Source organism: Pipra filicauda, unplaced genomic scaffold (assembly GCF_003945595.2).
Source record: "Pipra filicauda isolate LSUMZ 115617 unplaced genomic scaffold, ASM394559v2 scaffold210_size2929891_pilon, whole genome shotgun sequence".
NCBI classification, from domain to species: Eukaryota; Metazoa; Chordata; class Aves; order Passeriformes; family Pipridae; genus Pipra; species Pipra filicauda.
In genome coordinates, this window is record NW_024104322.1 from 287,635 (window position 1) to 304,652 (window position 17,018).

Consider the following 17,018-nt stretch of genomic DNA (forward strand, 5'->3'; position numbering starts at 1 on the left):
ACAAAGCCAAAGAAACTTTCTGACTTGTTCAAGGTCACTCAACAGATTGGTGGCAGAGATGAAAGAAGAGGTAAGTTCCCCGAGTCCTGGGCTTATACTCTTCACACTAGACTGACTATACAAACAGCAGCAGTCTTTTCAGCAGGCTTTGTAGTGGGACCATAAACAGTGGTTTCAGTTAAGTGCCCTTACCACTCTTATTTACAAAGTGCAGACACAGAAAGTCAAAATGTAACTAACCCCAGACTATTAGTTTTTGCTTATTTGACTAATGCAGCATTCATTTCCCAAAATAAATACACAGCATGACCATCTTTCTTAACAAACATCTTTGTTCCCAATTCTTTTCAAATTCCTCTTGTGGAGTAAGTCTTTGGGCAGAAATATTCTGTTGCATAGGAACCTCCTTTGCCCAATGCCCAAACTTACTCCTCCGTATGCACAAAGAAATTATACCATCAATACCTTTCACATCCTGGCCTTATTAAATGTTAATCATTCCTAAGCCTGTGGTCTGTTTAACAATCTCCCTTAATTAAAACTTTATTTTGGGGGTTTATTAGAGCTAATTGATTGACCTAAGCCATTTCCATTTACGGTGATGAATTTCTTTGCAGTTCAGGTAGCTGATTTCCAAAGCTGTAAAAACAGTATGTACTTCACTTAACCAGCATAAAATAGCTACTGAGACTTTATATAATTAAAATAAGCCCATGACGCTTCTGCCAGGTCACTAAAACAAGCTTCATCAACTACTTAAATCCATTTTCCGCCTCACACAAGTAAATCTTACCTGCCACCAAAGCCTCCGCTCCCAGGATAATTGGGTCGCCCATACATGCCCTGCTGTATGTATGGCTGAGTGGAGCCTGCCTTGGCTGAAAACTGTTGCTGTTGTCCAGCAAACTGAGGGGAGTTGATTCCAGGGTTGCTGGTTGTCATCCCAGAAGCCATGGGATTTCCTGCTGGGTTCATAGGGTTGTTAGCATTTGCCATTGGATTTCCCAGCACCTGTGAGAAGAAAACATGAGAATAAGGGGCTGTATCTTGAATTACTTCAAGTAAATTAAGTTAATTTGCTGTGGTAGTTAAATTAAAACATTAACAACCCTGTACTCTGAACTCTTATCGGTATAAACCTCATTGATGCCTAGTGCACATTCCTGGTGATTTCTCCTTTTCCCATTTCCAAACAAACCCAACTGGATGGAACCCTAACATGTTTATGAAAAGATCTGATGAAAAAGATCTGCCAGAACGATGCTCTGACCATTCATTTGACTATGAGAAAGGACATGACTTTCCTTTTGTGGTATGGGTTTCTTCAGGGTTTTTTTGTTTGGGTTTTTTTGCATGTGTGGGTTTTGTTTGTTTGGGTTTTTGCTTTGTATTTGCTTGTTTGTCTGATGCAGGTCTTTGAAATAACCTGGAAGTATTCAGTTCCACTAGCATACTGCAAAGGCTACTACAGATGTGAAAACTGTGAAAGAATCTTGAATCTAAGTCTCACTAAAGTGTACAGAAGTCTACTGTTTGTTTTTATTGCTTCTTATAAAAGAGTCCTCTGTTCTGTTTTTTAAAAAGACTTGTTTTGCTTGTTTGAAGAATTTTTTTTCCCAAATTGCTGTGATTTCCATTGAGATGTAAGCATGGTTGTTCATGGATCAACTGCAAAGAAATGTGCCTCCTACTTGAAAAGAAACTTAGTGGTCATGATTTTTACAGAAGACTAAGTCATCAGCTTCAGGCATTTGTGAAAAGAAATTGGTGAGCCCAGCTCATTCCTTTCCCTCGATGAGAAGGAAGACTTACAGGAAACCCTGACATTTATTTCAATCTGCTCTGAATAGCTACAACCAAGAGTCACATTCCAGAGTTTCACTGCTCCCTTGCAGTGACTCTGAAGAAGCATTTTCTTTCTTTGTGCCAAAACACTTTTTTCCTTCTATTGCACATTCCTCTGAAGTACCATGAAGAGTTCAAGTAATATTGCAGTTTTCTTATAATAGAACAAAACTCTGAGTAATTTTTTTTTATTCTTTCCTTTTGCCTTATTAAGTGTGAAAGATTTCCACAAGAAACTACATTTTCTGGCCAATATATGGACCAATGTGCTTACTCAAGTGTTTCTCTTCCAGATGGGATACCTTTTCTTTTAATGTACTAAAAGAAATCAACAATAATAAATCATGTATAGGTCCTGTAACTGTTTCCTCTTGTTATTTTTTGGAAGAAAGATTATGCCACCACCAGTGCTTACATAACTGCCATGTGAGTATCTGTATGATTTGGCCTCTGAATAACTTCTTTTTCAAACAGTTCATTCCATAACCATTTTGTTTTCAAATTTCTTACCAAAATTAAAATAATAACAAAAAAATCACTGGAAAATTTTGTATGCGATCTACTGTCACTTGGTTTGAAGAAGGCAGAAAAGACAGGTTAGAGTTATGTACAATTTGCACTCATTAAAGATGGTGTTCTGTTTTGAGCACTTCATCTATGGTGTAAGAAAAGGCCAGACTGTCTGAGAGCTTAATTTGTGCCACATCCCTCAGAGCGCACACTATCACAAATAATCGGCAACTTTTTCATAAAAGCTGCTTCTTTTTGTATGGTATAATTCAATATACAACACAGAACAAAAAGAGAGTTAAGAGCAGAGAGAACCAAGTGAACAACCAGGAAGTATGGCTCTCACCTGGAAGCCAGGAGCTCATGCTTCTGTTTCAATGTATATTGAAATATTTTTGCAAAGTCAGGCAGCCTTTACAGGGAGAGACTGCAAAGAACGCAGCCTAATGCTGGTAGTTAGCAACCCAGTGTGGGGGTAGACTTGGTACTAAGTTTCACCAGCCCACAAGTACAATACACAGCACCATGTAAAATCAACAACTGTCATTTGGTGAATCTAGCTAATTTTTTTTTTTAACATAACAATTTTTCACGTGCAATCTGAAATTCCCAAGAGCTTTGGGATTACCCCAAAACCATGCTTTTAGTGTTGAAATCACATAGTGCAAAATTCAAGCTAAACCCAAGCATGACATTTGCATGCAGCTAAAGGAGTAACTGATGCAAGCTCTCAGACACCTCCTTTCCGATGCCACCAAAGTGGACATGACTTGGAGAAAAATGCACCATGTACAACAAAGAAGACAGACACTGCTATTAATCCCAACAGGATTTTCCAAAAAGCTTTCCATTTTATAAACATTAAACGTGTAGCTAGAGGGGAGGGAGCATATAGATGAAGCTTACCTGGCTTTGAGAGGTGTTAGTCACACCCCATACTGTGGTGACCACTGATAAAGAGCCTGGAGGTTGGTTGGTATTTTGTTGCCAGGGAACAGAATCATAAGGGAAAGACCCATCACTGCAAAAACAAACGTTCAGGAGGGTGAGATTTTGGAAGTTTAAACAGTGGTAAGCTGCTGGTGGGGACAAAGGGATTAACATCTGCCATTACCTTACCTCTCCACTCCTCTTTCCATTATTAGCCTAGCACTCTCAGAGGCATGAAGTTTCTTTAGCAGCAACGTGATCATATCAAACCACACAGAACTAATGAATTCCTTAACTATATCGAAGCATAGGGCTTTCACCATAAAAAAGGTCTGTTAGTAGTGGAAGTACAAATAAACTCAGGGCAGAGTTTCAAACAAGGACACTAAGTTATACTCAGAAGCACGTATTTTTGCAATTCATCTCAAACTCTCCAACAATCACCGCTTCAGCTGCCTTATATCAATTCAATTAGATTTTGAGACCAGACTGCAGTTCCACTGTCTGCAGTGGGTCCCCAAATGACCAGAAAAGCCTTTAAAGCAATAGCAGTTCAACATCATTTTGAAAAGTAAATTGAAATTCAGATAGTGCTCTCCCACACGATGGATAAGCTGCATGCCAAAAACAGTATTAGCTAATCAGCATTCTAGAAAATCAACTGCAGATACACAACACATCTTTCAGATGAATATGTGGATGAGAGGATTGGGTTTTTCCATTAGCTTTGTCCACAGATACAAGCAAACATTTCTTACAGTTCTTTTCATTAAAAAAACCCAACGCATTGGTGGTTTCAAAATGAACACAGGATAAGTATGCATCTAGTGTAATTAATGAAGTATGTTAAAACCAGCGAAAATAACTATTAATCCTATAACCATAATATATATGCCACTTGAAATCTGCTCATTCTCATGCTATCAACTTGTAAATTAGATTTCTATTTGTGTATATGTACACATACACACAGGTGATCTTTCCTCATCTAGATATATATACACCATTTAATAGACACACATTGCTCTTTCATTTTCAAACACTATTAACTTGTATTTCATATCAAGAACTGCATTTTTGTCTGGACTACCAGCTATCACTGAAATTCTATCCAGGGCTATCTTGCCTGAAGAATCTATACAGGCTCTACATGTGCTTTATCAATGAGTTTCAAAGCCTGCTGACTCTCCCATGTCCCCAGACAGTACTCCAGACTTGGACTGTTTCTCCTTCCTTCTATGCTGTGAGCCAAAATCAAGGACTGTCTATGTGCTCATTCTTTAGCCTGTCTGTAACACCTAGTGTAAATAATTTAAGAACAGGAAGTGCATTGCACAGAGAGTACACACGTATGTGACAAAAACTGCCTCTGCCCCAAGTAACAAATAACCTAACAATAACAACAGCAACTGTGTAAGGCAAAATGAAACAAAGAATACATTTCACAAACAACTAGGAAATTGCAAACAAATTCCATAACGCCGGGCCAGCACAACAGCACTGTATCAGAACATAACTGTGCATTTGAACTGACCTATTTGTTTCAAAATACCCTAATTCAATTAAGCAATAATATCACACAAAATATTAAATTAGGGATAACAATAATTTCCCCTAACAAATAATTAGAGAAAATTAATGGAAAACAGTAATTCTCTGTAAGATGCCTGACATCTAATGTTTACATTGACAGTATCCATATAAACCAGTGTGTGAATAAGGGGATATCGAACACCTTGCAACCACTAAGTCCTAGTAGCCCATGTTTCTTTAAAATATTTTCTCTTAGAAAGCTGAAAATCTTGCCCCTCTCATTCAGAGGCTCAGACAATGGCTTCAGTGACTAATATTTGCAAGTGACGCAACGCTTCAGCAAGTCCCCTCCACCAGCGTGGAGACAAACGATGACTAACCCAGAATTTGTGACTGCTATTAAGCCTTCCTCTTTTATCCTGCTCTGAATGATGCCTCCTACTTTACTTCCTTCTCTGACTGTTTCTGATGATGTCTGCTCTGTGATTTGTTTGGATATTTATGGCACAACTGAGTGTTCGTATACTTGAATGACTACAAAGAAGCTCTCTCCATGACATAAGCAGTGAAAGGACTCACTGCAGACATTCCTTCTATTCCCCACTGATGTACTGTGGACAGGTAATAAAACCTGAGGAACAAGGCAAATATTTTGCAAGTGTATGAATAAATAAGAAGGGTAATGATAGACAGGAATCAAAACAGTGAGTCAGTCACTGAAGATTCTTCTAAATGCAAATATACAGTTTGTAAACATACTCAAACTTTGAGCTAGCCATGCTTTAGTCTGCTGTTAACAAGTTATACCTACTACTTCACTTTCTTTGCCTCCAAAGCATGTTTCTCTCCTTTACAGTATGCAGAAGAAATTTCAGATATCATTCATCCATAGCTTCCAGTGGTAGAGTCAGAGCATTTGTTCAATAGAAGGCTACACTGCTTTCTCAAAGACTATACAATCACTTCATCCTAATTATAAATACAGAATAAATCACTCAATTTTACTCTATTACAGTTAAAATGGGTGACACCTTGAGAAACCATATTGTTGATATATGACGAAAGCCTCCAGCACAACACATAAAAGCCAGAAAAAGAGACCAGGTACAGATTTGTTGAGAAATATTCACTGTGCACATTGAATAACATGACTCCCACATTATCCAACACAGGACTTAGCTTTAAATCACAGACACTACTAATATCAGAAATTATAGCAACACTGAAATAGTGATAGATGTGCCTTGCAGAACATGAATTTACATACCCTCATCTACACTTACTGCCCTAGACCTCATCTCTTCAACTTCACCCTAGCTGAGAAATACATGGCAATCTCATGGTTTGCCTTCCCCAGGATGATACTCTGGCCCATCACCAATTACATGAGTGTCTCAGGATGACTTCTGCCATACTGAATACAATACCTACCCTCCCCTCCATCACGTGAAGGCTTCTTTGGTTTCAAGCAGTAGGAAGTGCTAAAACATGTGCCACTCAACTAGAGGATTACTTGTCCCTCCACTTCCCTCTTTCAACTTGTGTTTCTGTGCTTAAAACAACCCAAAGGAATACTCCCACCATCAAAGGAAAACCCGTGTAAGTACCGTAATGAAACGTGACCAATCCAATTCTCATTTGCAAACGAGCAGTGGCTTTCCACTGTTATTATACAGAGCTGTGAATTATCCTGAAATCCCTTTCTTTAAACTTGAAAATGGTAGCCAATGGAGAAAGAAGCTTCAACCTCTTCAGCCAAAGGGAAATGCTGCCCATGACATTGTTCCTGTTGAACGGTACAAGGGTAATTAAGTCTCTCACTGCACCCTGGAGGGCAGTGAGTCAGTTTAGGCTCAGCTGGAGTCCACTAAAAGAGTATTGACTAAATTTATAATAGTGCTAATGAACCTATACATACTACTGGTCAGCATTAAAGGCCAAACAACAGAGGAAGCCATAGAGCAAAGAAGAAGAGATGGAGGGAAATTACTTCTCCAACTATGATGTAGCAATACTGCAATCAAGCAATGAGCAAAGATTTCTTAGCTACTGGCAAATGTACTGAAACCACCAGTAATACAACACTCATGTTGGAGAGGTACTTTGATAGTTAGGTCTAAACAGCTTCTCTTAAGCCCAGTACTAGGGAAACAGAACCAGGCAGACACCCAGTCTCTTAGGAATACTTACAGACTTCATGTCAGACAGATTGACAGCTAATTCCAATAAAAGTTGCTTAACAACAAGTGACCTCCGTAGAGTAAATTAATACTAGTGAATTACTGTAGTTTATACATAATTTGTGGCATTATTTGCTGTATTTTAAATACGTTTATGTTGTCATTAAAGCAATTTTACATGTATCTGATACTCTGTTTACTTGTCCTCATTGCTTAGGAAGGAGATGGTTTAGTGAAGTACACATCCCCAGAGCATTGATACTTTACATGTTGTGGAGGAGGGTGAAAACTGGAATTATAATTTCCTGGTGATTTTCAACATCGCTTGTTGGGAAGGCCAGGTGTCTAAAACACTACTTTTATAAGCATCTATCTCTGTTTTAAACACTAAAAAATCTATCAACTACTGCAGAAAAGCACCAGATGTTGACTTTCTTAAAAAACCTTTTCACTCCAAGCACTGGTATCAAGTTTCCCACAACTAGGCTTTCAGTGGCTAGTTTCTGTTGCTTACCCTCAAGCCAGCTTCACAGTTTTGTCAGGGTCTTTAATGTCTCTGAAGCACAGTCATCCCACCTGATGGGTAGCTGACACACAGAGAGTTCACACAATCCCTTAAATCTCCTGACTCTATCATAACTTCCTCAGCTGACGCCAAGATGGGCAGGTAATTGCCAGTGTAACACTGACTGTCATTTCTCCCGTGTCTCCTTTTGTCACCCATGGACACCTAGACAGGAGAGCACCTCATGACAAGGAGCGAGGAGGTGTCAAAGATCTATACAGGCCAAACACCCCTTTGCAATTACACATGGCCAAAAATCAGAACAGTCAAAATACAGCCCAAAACTGGAGCTCCTGATCTGTTCCTGCCCGACGGCATCTCTCTGTGTCTGCACCTTGCTCTGCCTCTGGGTGCATGTGTGCTCAGGGTGCTCAGCACCCCTTGGCTGTATTCTTGGTTGGAGCCTCTAGGTGACACTACTATAATACAAACGAAACCATAACTGCAAACAAGGCTCCTTGCTCCCCTCTTTTCCCCCTAAAACCTCATGCATCTGTAGCAGAAAAATATCACAAATCCCACAGTCAGAACGGGCAATAAAGCCCTGGGTAACTGCAGCACCAATACATGTATTTCACACCCATACTGTCTCACAAGCTAGGCAGCTTAGCTTCTTTCACTCAGGTTTAGTTTTTTTTTTACTTGGATTCCTTGTGTGAACACCACTCACATAACTCTAATTGCAAATATGGATTCAGTTTGCAATCCTTGATTAGGCCACCATCATGAACCTAACACTAGAAACTGGAAAAAAAATGGGAAAAAAACTAGCTTAAGTCCTTTCTGGAGTATTTTCGTGTTTCACACCAAAAAGGCAGTTAAAATTCAGTATTTGCACTGCACCATGCAAACCTAACAATTTGATAAGCTAGGAACCCCCACCAACATATTCATAAATAACAGATCAAATGGATTTTTTTTTCTTTTCTGTCAAAGGTCCACTGAAAATATCCTTGGCCTTGACTGTTAATTTGAAAAAACCCCACTGTGACAATTGAAAACCAAAATTCATTTCTGCTTACTGGCAATCAAAAATATTTTGGAGATCTGCTTCTGTTTACTTTTTAAAAAACCCCAGAAATTTAAAGGGAAACAACCGACTTCTCAATTCTCATTGAGATTTTTTATTCAAGGGAGCAAAACCAACACCTCCCCATCTGAGATCCATGAACCATCTTCATACACCTACAGTGTTTGACCCAAGCGTTTGAACTTGAACACCTAAAATTAGTTTTTAGTCTAGTTGACAGACTACTATTAAACACATTACTATTAAAAAAACACCTACAAAATTTGACCAAGTTGTCCCTTTTGTGCCATGTTTTCCATAGACTGTGTAAACCGCTCTAAGCTATTAATTCTCTGCTCACATAGAGGAATATGGCAGAGCAAGGAGACCCCCATGTAGAAAGGACATGAAGACCACTTACAGTCAGCAAGGAAACATGAGGATATATTGTAAAGGAAACAAACAATAAGTACCCCTGTACATCACACACTGACATGAAACAAACTAAAAGCCAATGTTGTGTACAGGTATCCTAAGCTGTTTACATTCAAGATGAGGAAAACAAGAAGGTGGTGTAGTCAGTCTGTATAGTAGTACTGACTTTGGATGGCTAGCAGGAATTCACTTTTGACTGATGCTATCTATGTGATTCATACCTTCCTGAAATATATTCCCCTACAGAGCATTATTATTTGAAGAAGTTTAAATTGTATTGGTATAAATTAAGACTCCATCCCACATTTCACTAAAAACCCCCCTAAAACACAATCCCATCCAAATCACTGGGTGTTTTTGTGTAATGTTAAAGTGAAAAGCCAATTTGGAAGCATTCTGCAAGACTTTATTTCCCTCACTTCTTAATGGCATGACTACAAATATTCAGATCTTTCAGAGAAAATGCACAGTTCCAAAATATATCCCATCACAATTCTCAAGTCTGTTGCTTCCCTCCACTCTTCACAACTAGATGAATACGTTTCTCTAAACCTTTGGAAAGCTTTGATTCTCCCAACTCTAAACGCACAGAAGATCCATATCTACTCCTTACCTATCAAGAAAGAATTACCTCAAGTGCTGTTTCAGTACTGGATGCTGCCCGTACCATGAAGAGGAAGACTGAAAAGTGGTTAGAAATTTCATAATTCACTGTAAAAAGAAGGATGCTGTTTTATGACAAACTGTGTGAGAACAGAAGCATTCTGAAACCATCTAGGTGAGCAGATGCAGGTGAAGCAGTCAAAAGGTAAAAGCAGCTAGCCATTTATCAGCCTAGTAGTTTGGATGGCACCTGCAGCTAGCAGGTGGCTATCACCCCCTGCCTCTGCTCTTTTAAATATCCACACACATACATCTATAATAACCATTCATGCAGCCACACACATATGCACAATACAGCCGCTTGCATGGACACTGAGACGCCAAAATCGAGCTGGCAGTTCAGCAGGTGATACAAAGCACCTCTGGAAGCTGAAAGCCCTTAACTTTTTCTTTATAGTTCTGACAAGGCCTGTGAGGCCTGGATGACTTATGAATGCACAAGGCGGGAACACTGCCTTCCATTTCACATTGGGTTGCTACAGATCAGTCTGTGACACACTTGCTGCTGTGCTTCTTGGCGCCTTTACTCTACAGACAGTGTCATCAGTTAGAGCCATGCCTGCAAGTATCACACTGCTCAGCAAGTGTTACTGCATCTGAATTAAACTCCTAAAATTAGAAAAATGCATCGGGCCAAATAATTAGATTAATTCATAAGTTTTTGAACCTGCAAACACCCACATCACCCCTGCATGCACACACAGTCCTGCTGCACTACAGATTTCATATATGTCCACGCACACGTGTGTGCGCACGCAAAGATACAGAGATAACACAACTTATTTCTGCACATGTGGAATAAATGATCACAGCTATGCAGGTAAGAAACACAAATGCTACTGAGACCCACTGCTGCCTCAGAAGAAGCAGAAGGGGTTACATTGTCTGACATGGGGACTACAGCATCCATCTGATCAAAGGAAAAAAGATTAAAGCATCACACCCAGCTCTATTGTCACACAAGTAGACCATGCAATGCATTACTACAGCCCAGATTACAGTTACAAAATCCACCGGTAACAGCCCTGTTATTAACATGCCACCTGTTACCTTTTTCAAAATGCTGAAATTATCTTATGATCGTTTTCAGCTTGACAAATGCAGTTTAATCTTTATTGCATCTCACAGCACAGACCTGCTTCATCCATGTCTTATTTATCTCACGTGTGTCGGAATGCAAACCCGAGCCCTTAGTCCCCCCCCTGCCACCAGGCATTCCTTCTGCTCTGCTTTATCAATGTACCTGGGTTTCCATATCCGACTGCTCCTTTACAATAAAAAACACACCCACCCAGTATTCTACCATTGCCCGTTGCCTTGGTAATCCAAATGCCTGGGTACTCGCTGATTATCGGCGAATGAGACTCGCATTGTTCACACCGCAGCGCGTCTGCTATGTTAATGTGAGATAATGGCAGCCAGAAGACTCCTTTTGTTCCCAGCTTTGCTGTTTATTCATAGTGCCTGGAGGTCAGCGACTGCTACAACAACCGGGGAAGGAACCGCTGAGAGCGTGAGCAGATTCCACTTCTGCTTTTGCCTCTGAGACAGGGGGAAACACGAGCAGCCCCGCACAGCGAGAAGGGCACCGGGAGCTCTGCAGTCTGACTCACGCAAGGTGTAGCAGGCGGCTCGGAGGAAGATGTGATGGACTTGCACTTCCGAGATTTTAGATGAAGCTGATTTACGCTCCCCGACAACAGAAAAAAAACCCGCTTTCTTCGAGAGGCACGGCGGGAAGGGAGGGAGAGAGGGAGGAGGGGGCAGCACAGCACTGCCGCAACTCACGGGGAGCGAGCCGGGCTGGGGGCTGCGGGGCTGGCCGGGCACAGGGGAGCGGGGACAGCCCTGCCGGGGCAGCGGCCGGGCCGAGGGCAGCGGCTCCCGCAGCGCCCGGCGGGGCCGAGGGCGGCGGGCCGGGCCGGTGTCGGTGTCGGTGCCAGGGGGCGGCTGGGCAGCCCCGAGCCCACGGAGCGGGGCCGGGCAGGGCAGGGCAGGGACCCGGGCGGAGCGGGACTGCCGCGCTCCGCACACACAGGGCAGGTCTGAGACACGTCTCCCCGAGCCGTCTCCGCACTCTGCCTGTCAGAGCGGTTTGGAAATGCTGTCGGTGACACAGTGACACGGGCAAACAGACCGTCACATCGCATCTCCCCTGACGCGGTAAGTGGGGACCGAGAGCACGAACAGGCTGTGGTACCTTCCGCGCATTCCCAGCTCGGTGGAGATGAGGACGTTCAAGAAGGTGCACCGGCTGGTGCGCTGTTTCTCATCCCTGGAACAGCCCTTTCATGGGAAGAAACCACCGATTCCTGCTAAAGGCACTACCAGTGTCTAATTAATGTCACCGACCCATCTGCCCAGGTTGCTGATGTGCTCTGTCTCTGGAGCAGGCTTTGTTGTCATCTGCAGCGAAAACCAGTCAGGAGTGTCTTAGCACGAATCGCTAACCCATTTTATTTTAGGGAAACCATTAGAAAAGCCCTCCATCACTGCAAATAGTAATAACTATTTCCTTTTCTTCCCATTGAGATTCTGAGGGACGTGAGAACCCAGATGCACGGGAACATCAGGAATATAAAAATTGACAAAATTGAGTATAGGGAATTCATGCCTTTTCTAATCTATTTACAGAGAAATCCTGTGGAGGGTGACATTTTCATCTAAGTGAATGAATAACATACACGTAAAGAAAAGGCATCAAGAAAAATTGCAGGTTTTAGACAAAATACACATCTATGTTCCTGTTGCCAAATTATCCAAAAAAATCAAAAACCTTTTAAAAAGACAAGGTATTTGCCATAATTTACGTCAATAACGATTTTTTTTTTCACTCCACTGAAAACGTTGCCAGACTGTAAACTCCCTCCCTGCTTAGAAGCCATGTCACCTCCTGGCAGGCAGGCTGGAGTGCGATGCTAACAGCGTGGGTACCCAGAAAACAGCTACTCACACTGAACTCACCCTGTGCTGAACCACGGGCTGTCCCCTCCCCCAGCCCTTCTGCGCCTGGAAAGGACTGCTAAACCTCACACGTGGACCTGATGCTGCAGAGGTTGAAGGGCACTGACCTAGTTCTGATGTTCCCTATCCAAAGGTATTCAATCCAGTTAAAAGACTCCCAATGATTTTAATGAGTTTTGCAACAAAGAGATAGGCAAAATATAGCTTTCAGTGTCACCATGCAGTTATCATGCTGACAGCCAAAACGGTTAAAAACCAGGGGTGCTGCCACAGCTGAATGATTTTTAACTCCAGTGCCACACAAATGAGTTGGTTTCCTTGAGAACAAGTGACAGAGGGACCCTTCCCAATACAGTCAAAGAGGATAATCATGTAGACTAAGCACAAATCATGTGCTTTTGAGAGCAGACCTCATGCAAAAGAGCATGATACTGTTGTGATTATTACTACACAGTAAATCACAATCAACCAGACATTTTCAGGAATTGGATGTTCAATATGGCCCAAACATGGAAACGATACCTGTCTGTTCAAAGCTGTTACTTACCATATTTTAAAAACTAACATAGGCACCATGAAGCCTGAGAAGATCAGATTTTGCCTCAGTCAGCAGACATACTTTAATAATATTTGCCTAGTTTTTGTCAGGATTTATAAAAATATCAGCTTACATTTTTTAATTAAAGTAAATCACAAACCAAAACCGTAAAACTTTGTCTAGTATATACAACATGTAGAGGAAAAAATTTCTTGTTTCTGAACTTTTCCCTCATTTTTTTCTGATGGTGAATTTTAACGTTGAAGGACAGAAAGGAAGACAGACAAAACAGTGAAGCTCCTCTTGCAGAAACAGAAGTAAAACAGGTTCCTTCACTGGGTATATTCTCTTATATTAGGATTTACCATCTGTTCAGTCCCTAATTATATTTAGTTCACAACTTCACAAACAGAAAGATGAAAAGGCTTTGAAACAATCCTAACTTTCACCTAAGGAGTTGTGAATTCTTTTGCAAAGATTGTCCCTGTATGCCACAGCCACATGACATAATGAAGCAATCCCTACTTCAAATCGATGTATAAAACATGCACACGATGCTTGTTTTCACATAAGTCTGTATATGCTCCACTCAACCTTTCACTTTAACCATTTTTCTCATCCAGACATTTTTAAAGTGACTATCACTGCTGGTCAAAACCACCTATGAGGGCAAAATGGAAAAGGCAGCAGCCTTTACAGAAATTCTGACACTGTTTCTACCGGTATGTTATAACCAGTTCACTTCTGGTTCTTAACAATGCAAGAGCCAGTCTCAACCACCCAGTAAAAATTCAGACAGAGAATTACCATTCTTTTTCAAGAGCTCCTACCAATGTTTGAAAGTTCAGCTCTTAGTAAAGTTTAAATTGGAAGAAAAAAGGGATAAAACACTAAAAACAAGCACCTTTGTGAAGCAGGTCTAGCCAATAAAAGGTATTTATGACGATTGCCTGAACATGAAACAGTAATGATAATAAATAAAGCACCTACCATAATATTGAATTACTACTTAATTTGATCTACTGTTCAATTTTCTCTAAAACTCTGGCACTAAGTAATTTGTGATAAAAATAATTTTATCTTTGTATTTTTCATCAGTCTTGACTGCCCTATACAGACATTACCACCCTTTGGTCACTAATTGCATGACAGCTGGCAATTAGTACAGAAGACCGAAATTTGGAGGAAGAGTGAAGACAGTAAGAACCCTACAGATGCTCATGACAACATACCAAACTGCAAATAACAGCTGTCTCTTTCCAGGTGGTTTTGTTGACAAAGTAAGCTTTACTACAAGCTGTGCAAGGAACCAGAAGGCCCCTAGGGCTTGCCTGGGTCAGATGGACCTGAAAATGAACTAGGGTGCAATTCCCACTGGGATTGATTGAAACTGTAACTCTTTCAACCAAGACTGAATTTGATCCACATGTAAAGGGCCACAACTTAATGCAATAAAGTGTTAAATAGGAACTTCATCAAAGCAAAGGGAGGTGTGTAATGACAATAATTTGTACTTACATAACAACATTTGCCAAAGACCTTAAATTCATTGAAAAGTAAAAAATCAGCCACCTTGAGTAGTATCTCTTATTACAGACATTATGTCAGATTGGAAAACTACAACAAAAAGAAATTACATTACTCCCTGCAAGCTAGAAAGCATGAAATTTCAATCCTGTGCAGTAGGGCTAACCCCAAGACTAATGGCTCTCCTTAAGTTCCCCATAAATTCATTAAGTAGGACTTTAATTAGAAGTTATACAAGATTAAGGAGATAGGTCTTACACGATCCTTCAATACAGGAGTGAAGTTTACCCACACAAATCAGTAAAAAAAGTCTAAAACTAAAGTAAATAAAAATCTCACATTCAAGTTTGAGCCAACTATTACACTGCACTGACTTTAAAAAACTCCTAAGATTGGGGGGGGGGGTTCTTTTTGAGAATCCAGTGCTCATTCTGTTCATAAAACACAGGCGTTTGCAGTCCAACCAACTGCCCTACATAAAACAGCAGGTATTTAGCTGATTTTTTTTCCTATATGCAAGACTTGATCATTCTGTTAATGAAAAACTAAATTTAGAAAGAAATTAGCACAATACAGTCTCTACTCTGAAAGCATTTGTTGCATGTGTGCACATCCTTGTATGGTTTCTATTCTGTTCTCTGTAAGTGCATTTGACCATTAGTAACACTATCAAAGCACTCCCTAATCAGTCTATTTCAGATTTTTCTCATAACTCAATTAACTTTCTAAAAATCAAAGATTGTCCTTAAAAATAGGCCAGACCTGAATTCTCAATAGTTTAAGTGCCCATAGTTTATTAAATATGAATCCTCAGATTTAGATTCTTGTGATGCATTATTGAGTCAGAATTTATTTTAAATAGTTGAGCCCTGTTTCAACTTCAGGACTAAGCACTGTGTTTCTGTAATGCCAGGTACATCAGGATTCTAGTCCCTGACTAGAATTCTGGGCAATTTTGTTGCTAGTAAAAGAGCAGAAAAATCTCTCTGTGAAGTACTCAACACTGTCTGATGACAGGGGAAGGATTTATTTGTGTTTAGTGATATTCAGCAGCTAACATATATCCTACATGGCCTCTGTTAAGTAACGTTCTTGAATATGCTCTTGATTGTTCTACTTTAATATCTAGTTCTTTTACAAAACTTGAAGTAGCTGGCTACATTAATTCTTTGTAGGAAATCCAAAGCATACTTTTTTTTGGTTTGAATTAACAGAAAAGCCTTGTGAATTAGAGATAAGATACTGTGAACTTTAATACTAAGCTTTTGACCGAAATGTAATCTAATGCAAATGCAAATGGTGCTTCATCAACAGCTTCATCACTGGGATTGTACTTAATGGCTTTTCATCTTTTGTTTAATTAAAACAAATAGAAAACTCAATTCTTCTTCAGTGCATACTTCACTTACTGTCTTTTAGACTGATTATAAAACATCCATGAAAATAAGCAGTTCCAGGAGGAAAAAGAAGTTGGAGAGTCACAGGATGTCTCATTCTAATGTACCACCTGAGAGATATGGCAGTCATGGTTATGGCTAAATTACAGACAAGACAACAGCACACACTAAAACAGTGATGCAGGTATTCCAAATCCCTAAGAGGCTGCTCAGCTATTGTAGATAAGAAGTTATGCCAAAGAAATTCTGTTTTTTAGAGGGGCATCTCATAAGTGAAGAGTAGTAATTTAGAAATTATTCCCGGTGTCTTTCCCAGTAAAGGATTTCAAGGTCAAAAATCAAGAAAAATTTGCAGGAACTGCTTGATACTGGGCAGGATGTTCTACTACGAGGCAGAATATTGGGCAACCTGGTATTGCCGGGAATGCTGGTATTTAGGTTTAGCAGAAGAAAGTATTTATTTCTTGACATGTGACAGTTTCAGTGAAAAACTGCCATGAAGGAAGTGAGTTGTGTCTATCTTATCTAGTAATGTAGCAAACAGCCACTGTGAGATGGTCTTACTTTAGACTCTAGGGGAAGAGAGGCCAAATGAGAATCAGGCATCTAAAAACTACACCTAAGAGAACATATACACGAACCACACTTTCTCTGCACACTGACCACTCATTTCACTTTGTCTTCTGACAAGCTTCTCCCAAGTGTAAAATTAGGTTATTTTAAAACGTCAAGTTTTCTGTTTGTTTCTGTTAAGTGTGTTTACAGTCGGTCATTTCATAAGCAACTGAAAAAAGAAGCAATCCAGGTACTCTGAAAAGTCAGTGATTTTATATTAATTATACTACAAAAAAAAGGAGTCTGTTCTCAAGGGCTAAAACAAAAGGCATAGTGATTGCATGGTTTTCCCATAAATGCAACAAAA

General features: G+C 40.2%; 1 protein-coding gene across 9 annotated transcripts in view; it reads right to left on the reverse strand.

Annotated features, from left to right (window-relative positions):
- Positions 1-17,018, reverse strand: part of ZMIZ1 (zinc finger MIZ-type containing 1) — a 348,247-nt gene that overhangs the window by 33,621 nt on the left and 297,608 nt on the right. For 7 of the 9 annotated variants that reach the window (XM_027720707.2, XM_039380994.1, XM_027720705.2 and 4 more), the window contains 2 exons: positions 3,262-3,376; positions 794-1,011 (listed from right to left, as the gene is read on the reverse strand). In XM_027720707.2, coding sequence (XP_027576508.1) covers positions 794-1,011; positions 3,262-3,376 — 333 coding nt within the window. Of the gene's footprint in view, positions 1-793; positions 1,012-3,261; positions 3,377-10,961; positions 11,325-11,870; positions 11,940-17,018 lie in introns of those variants that run through there. The other 2 variants (XM_039380998.1, XM_039380999.1) reach the window with 2 other exon arrangements.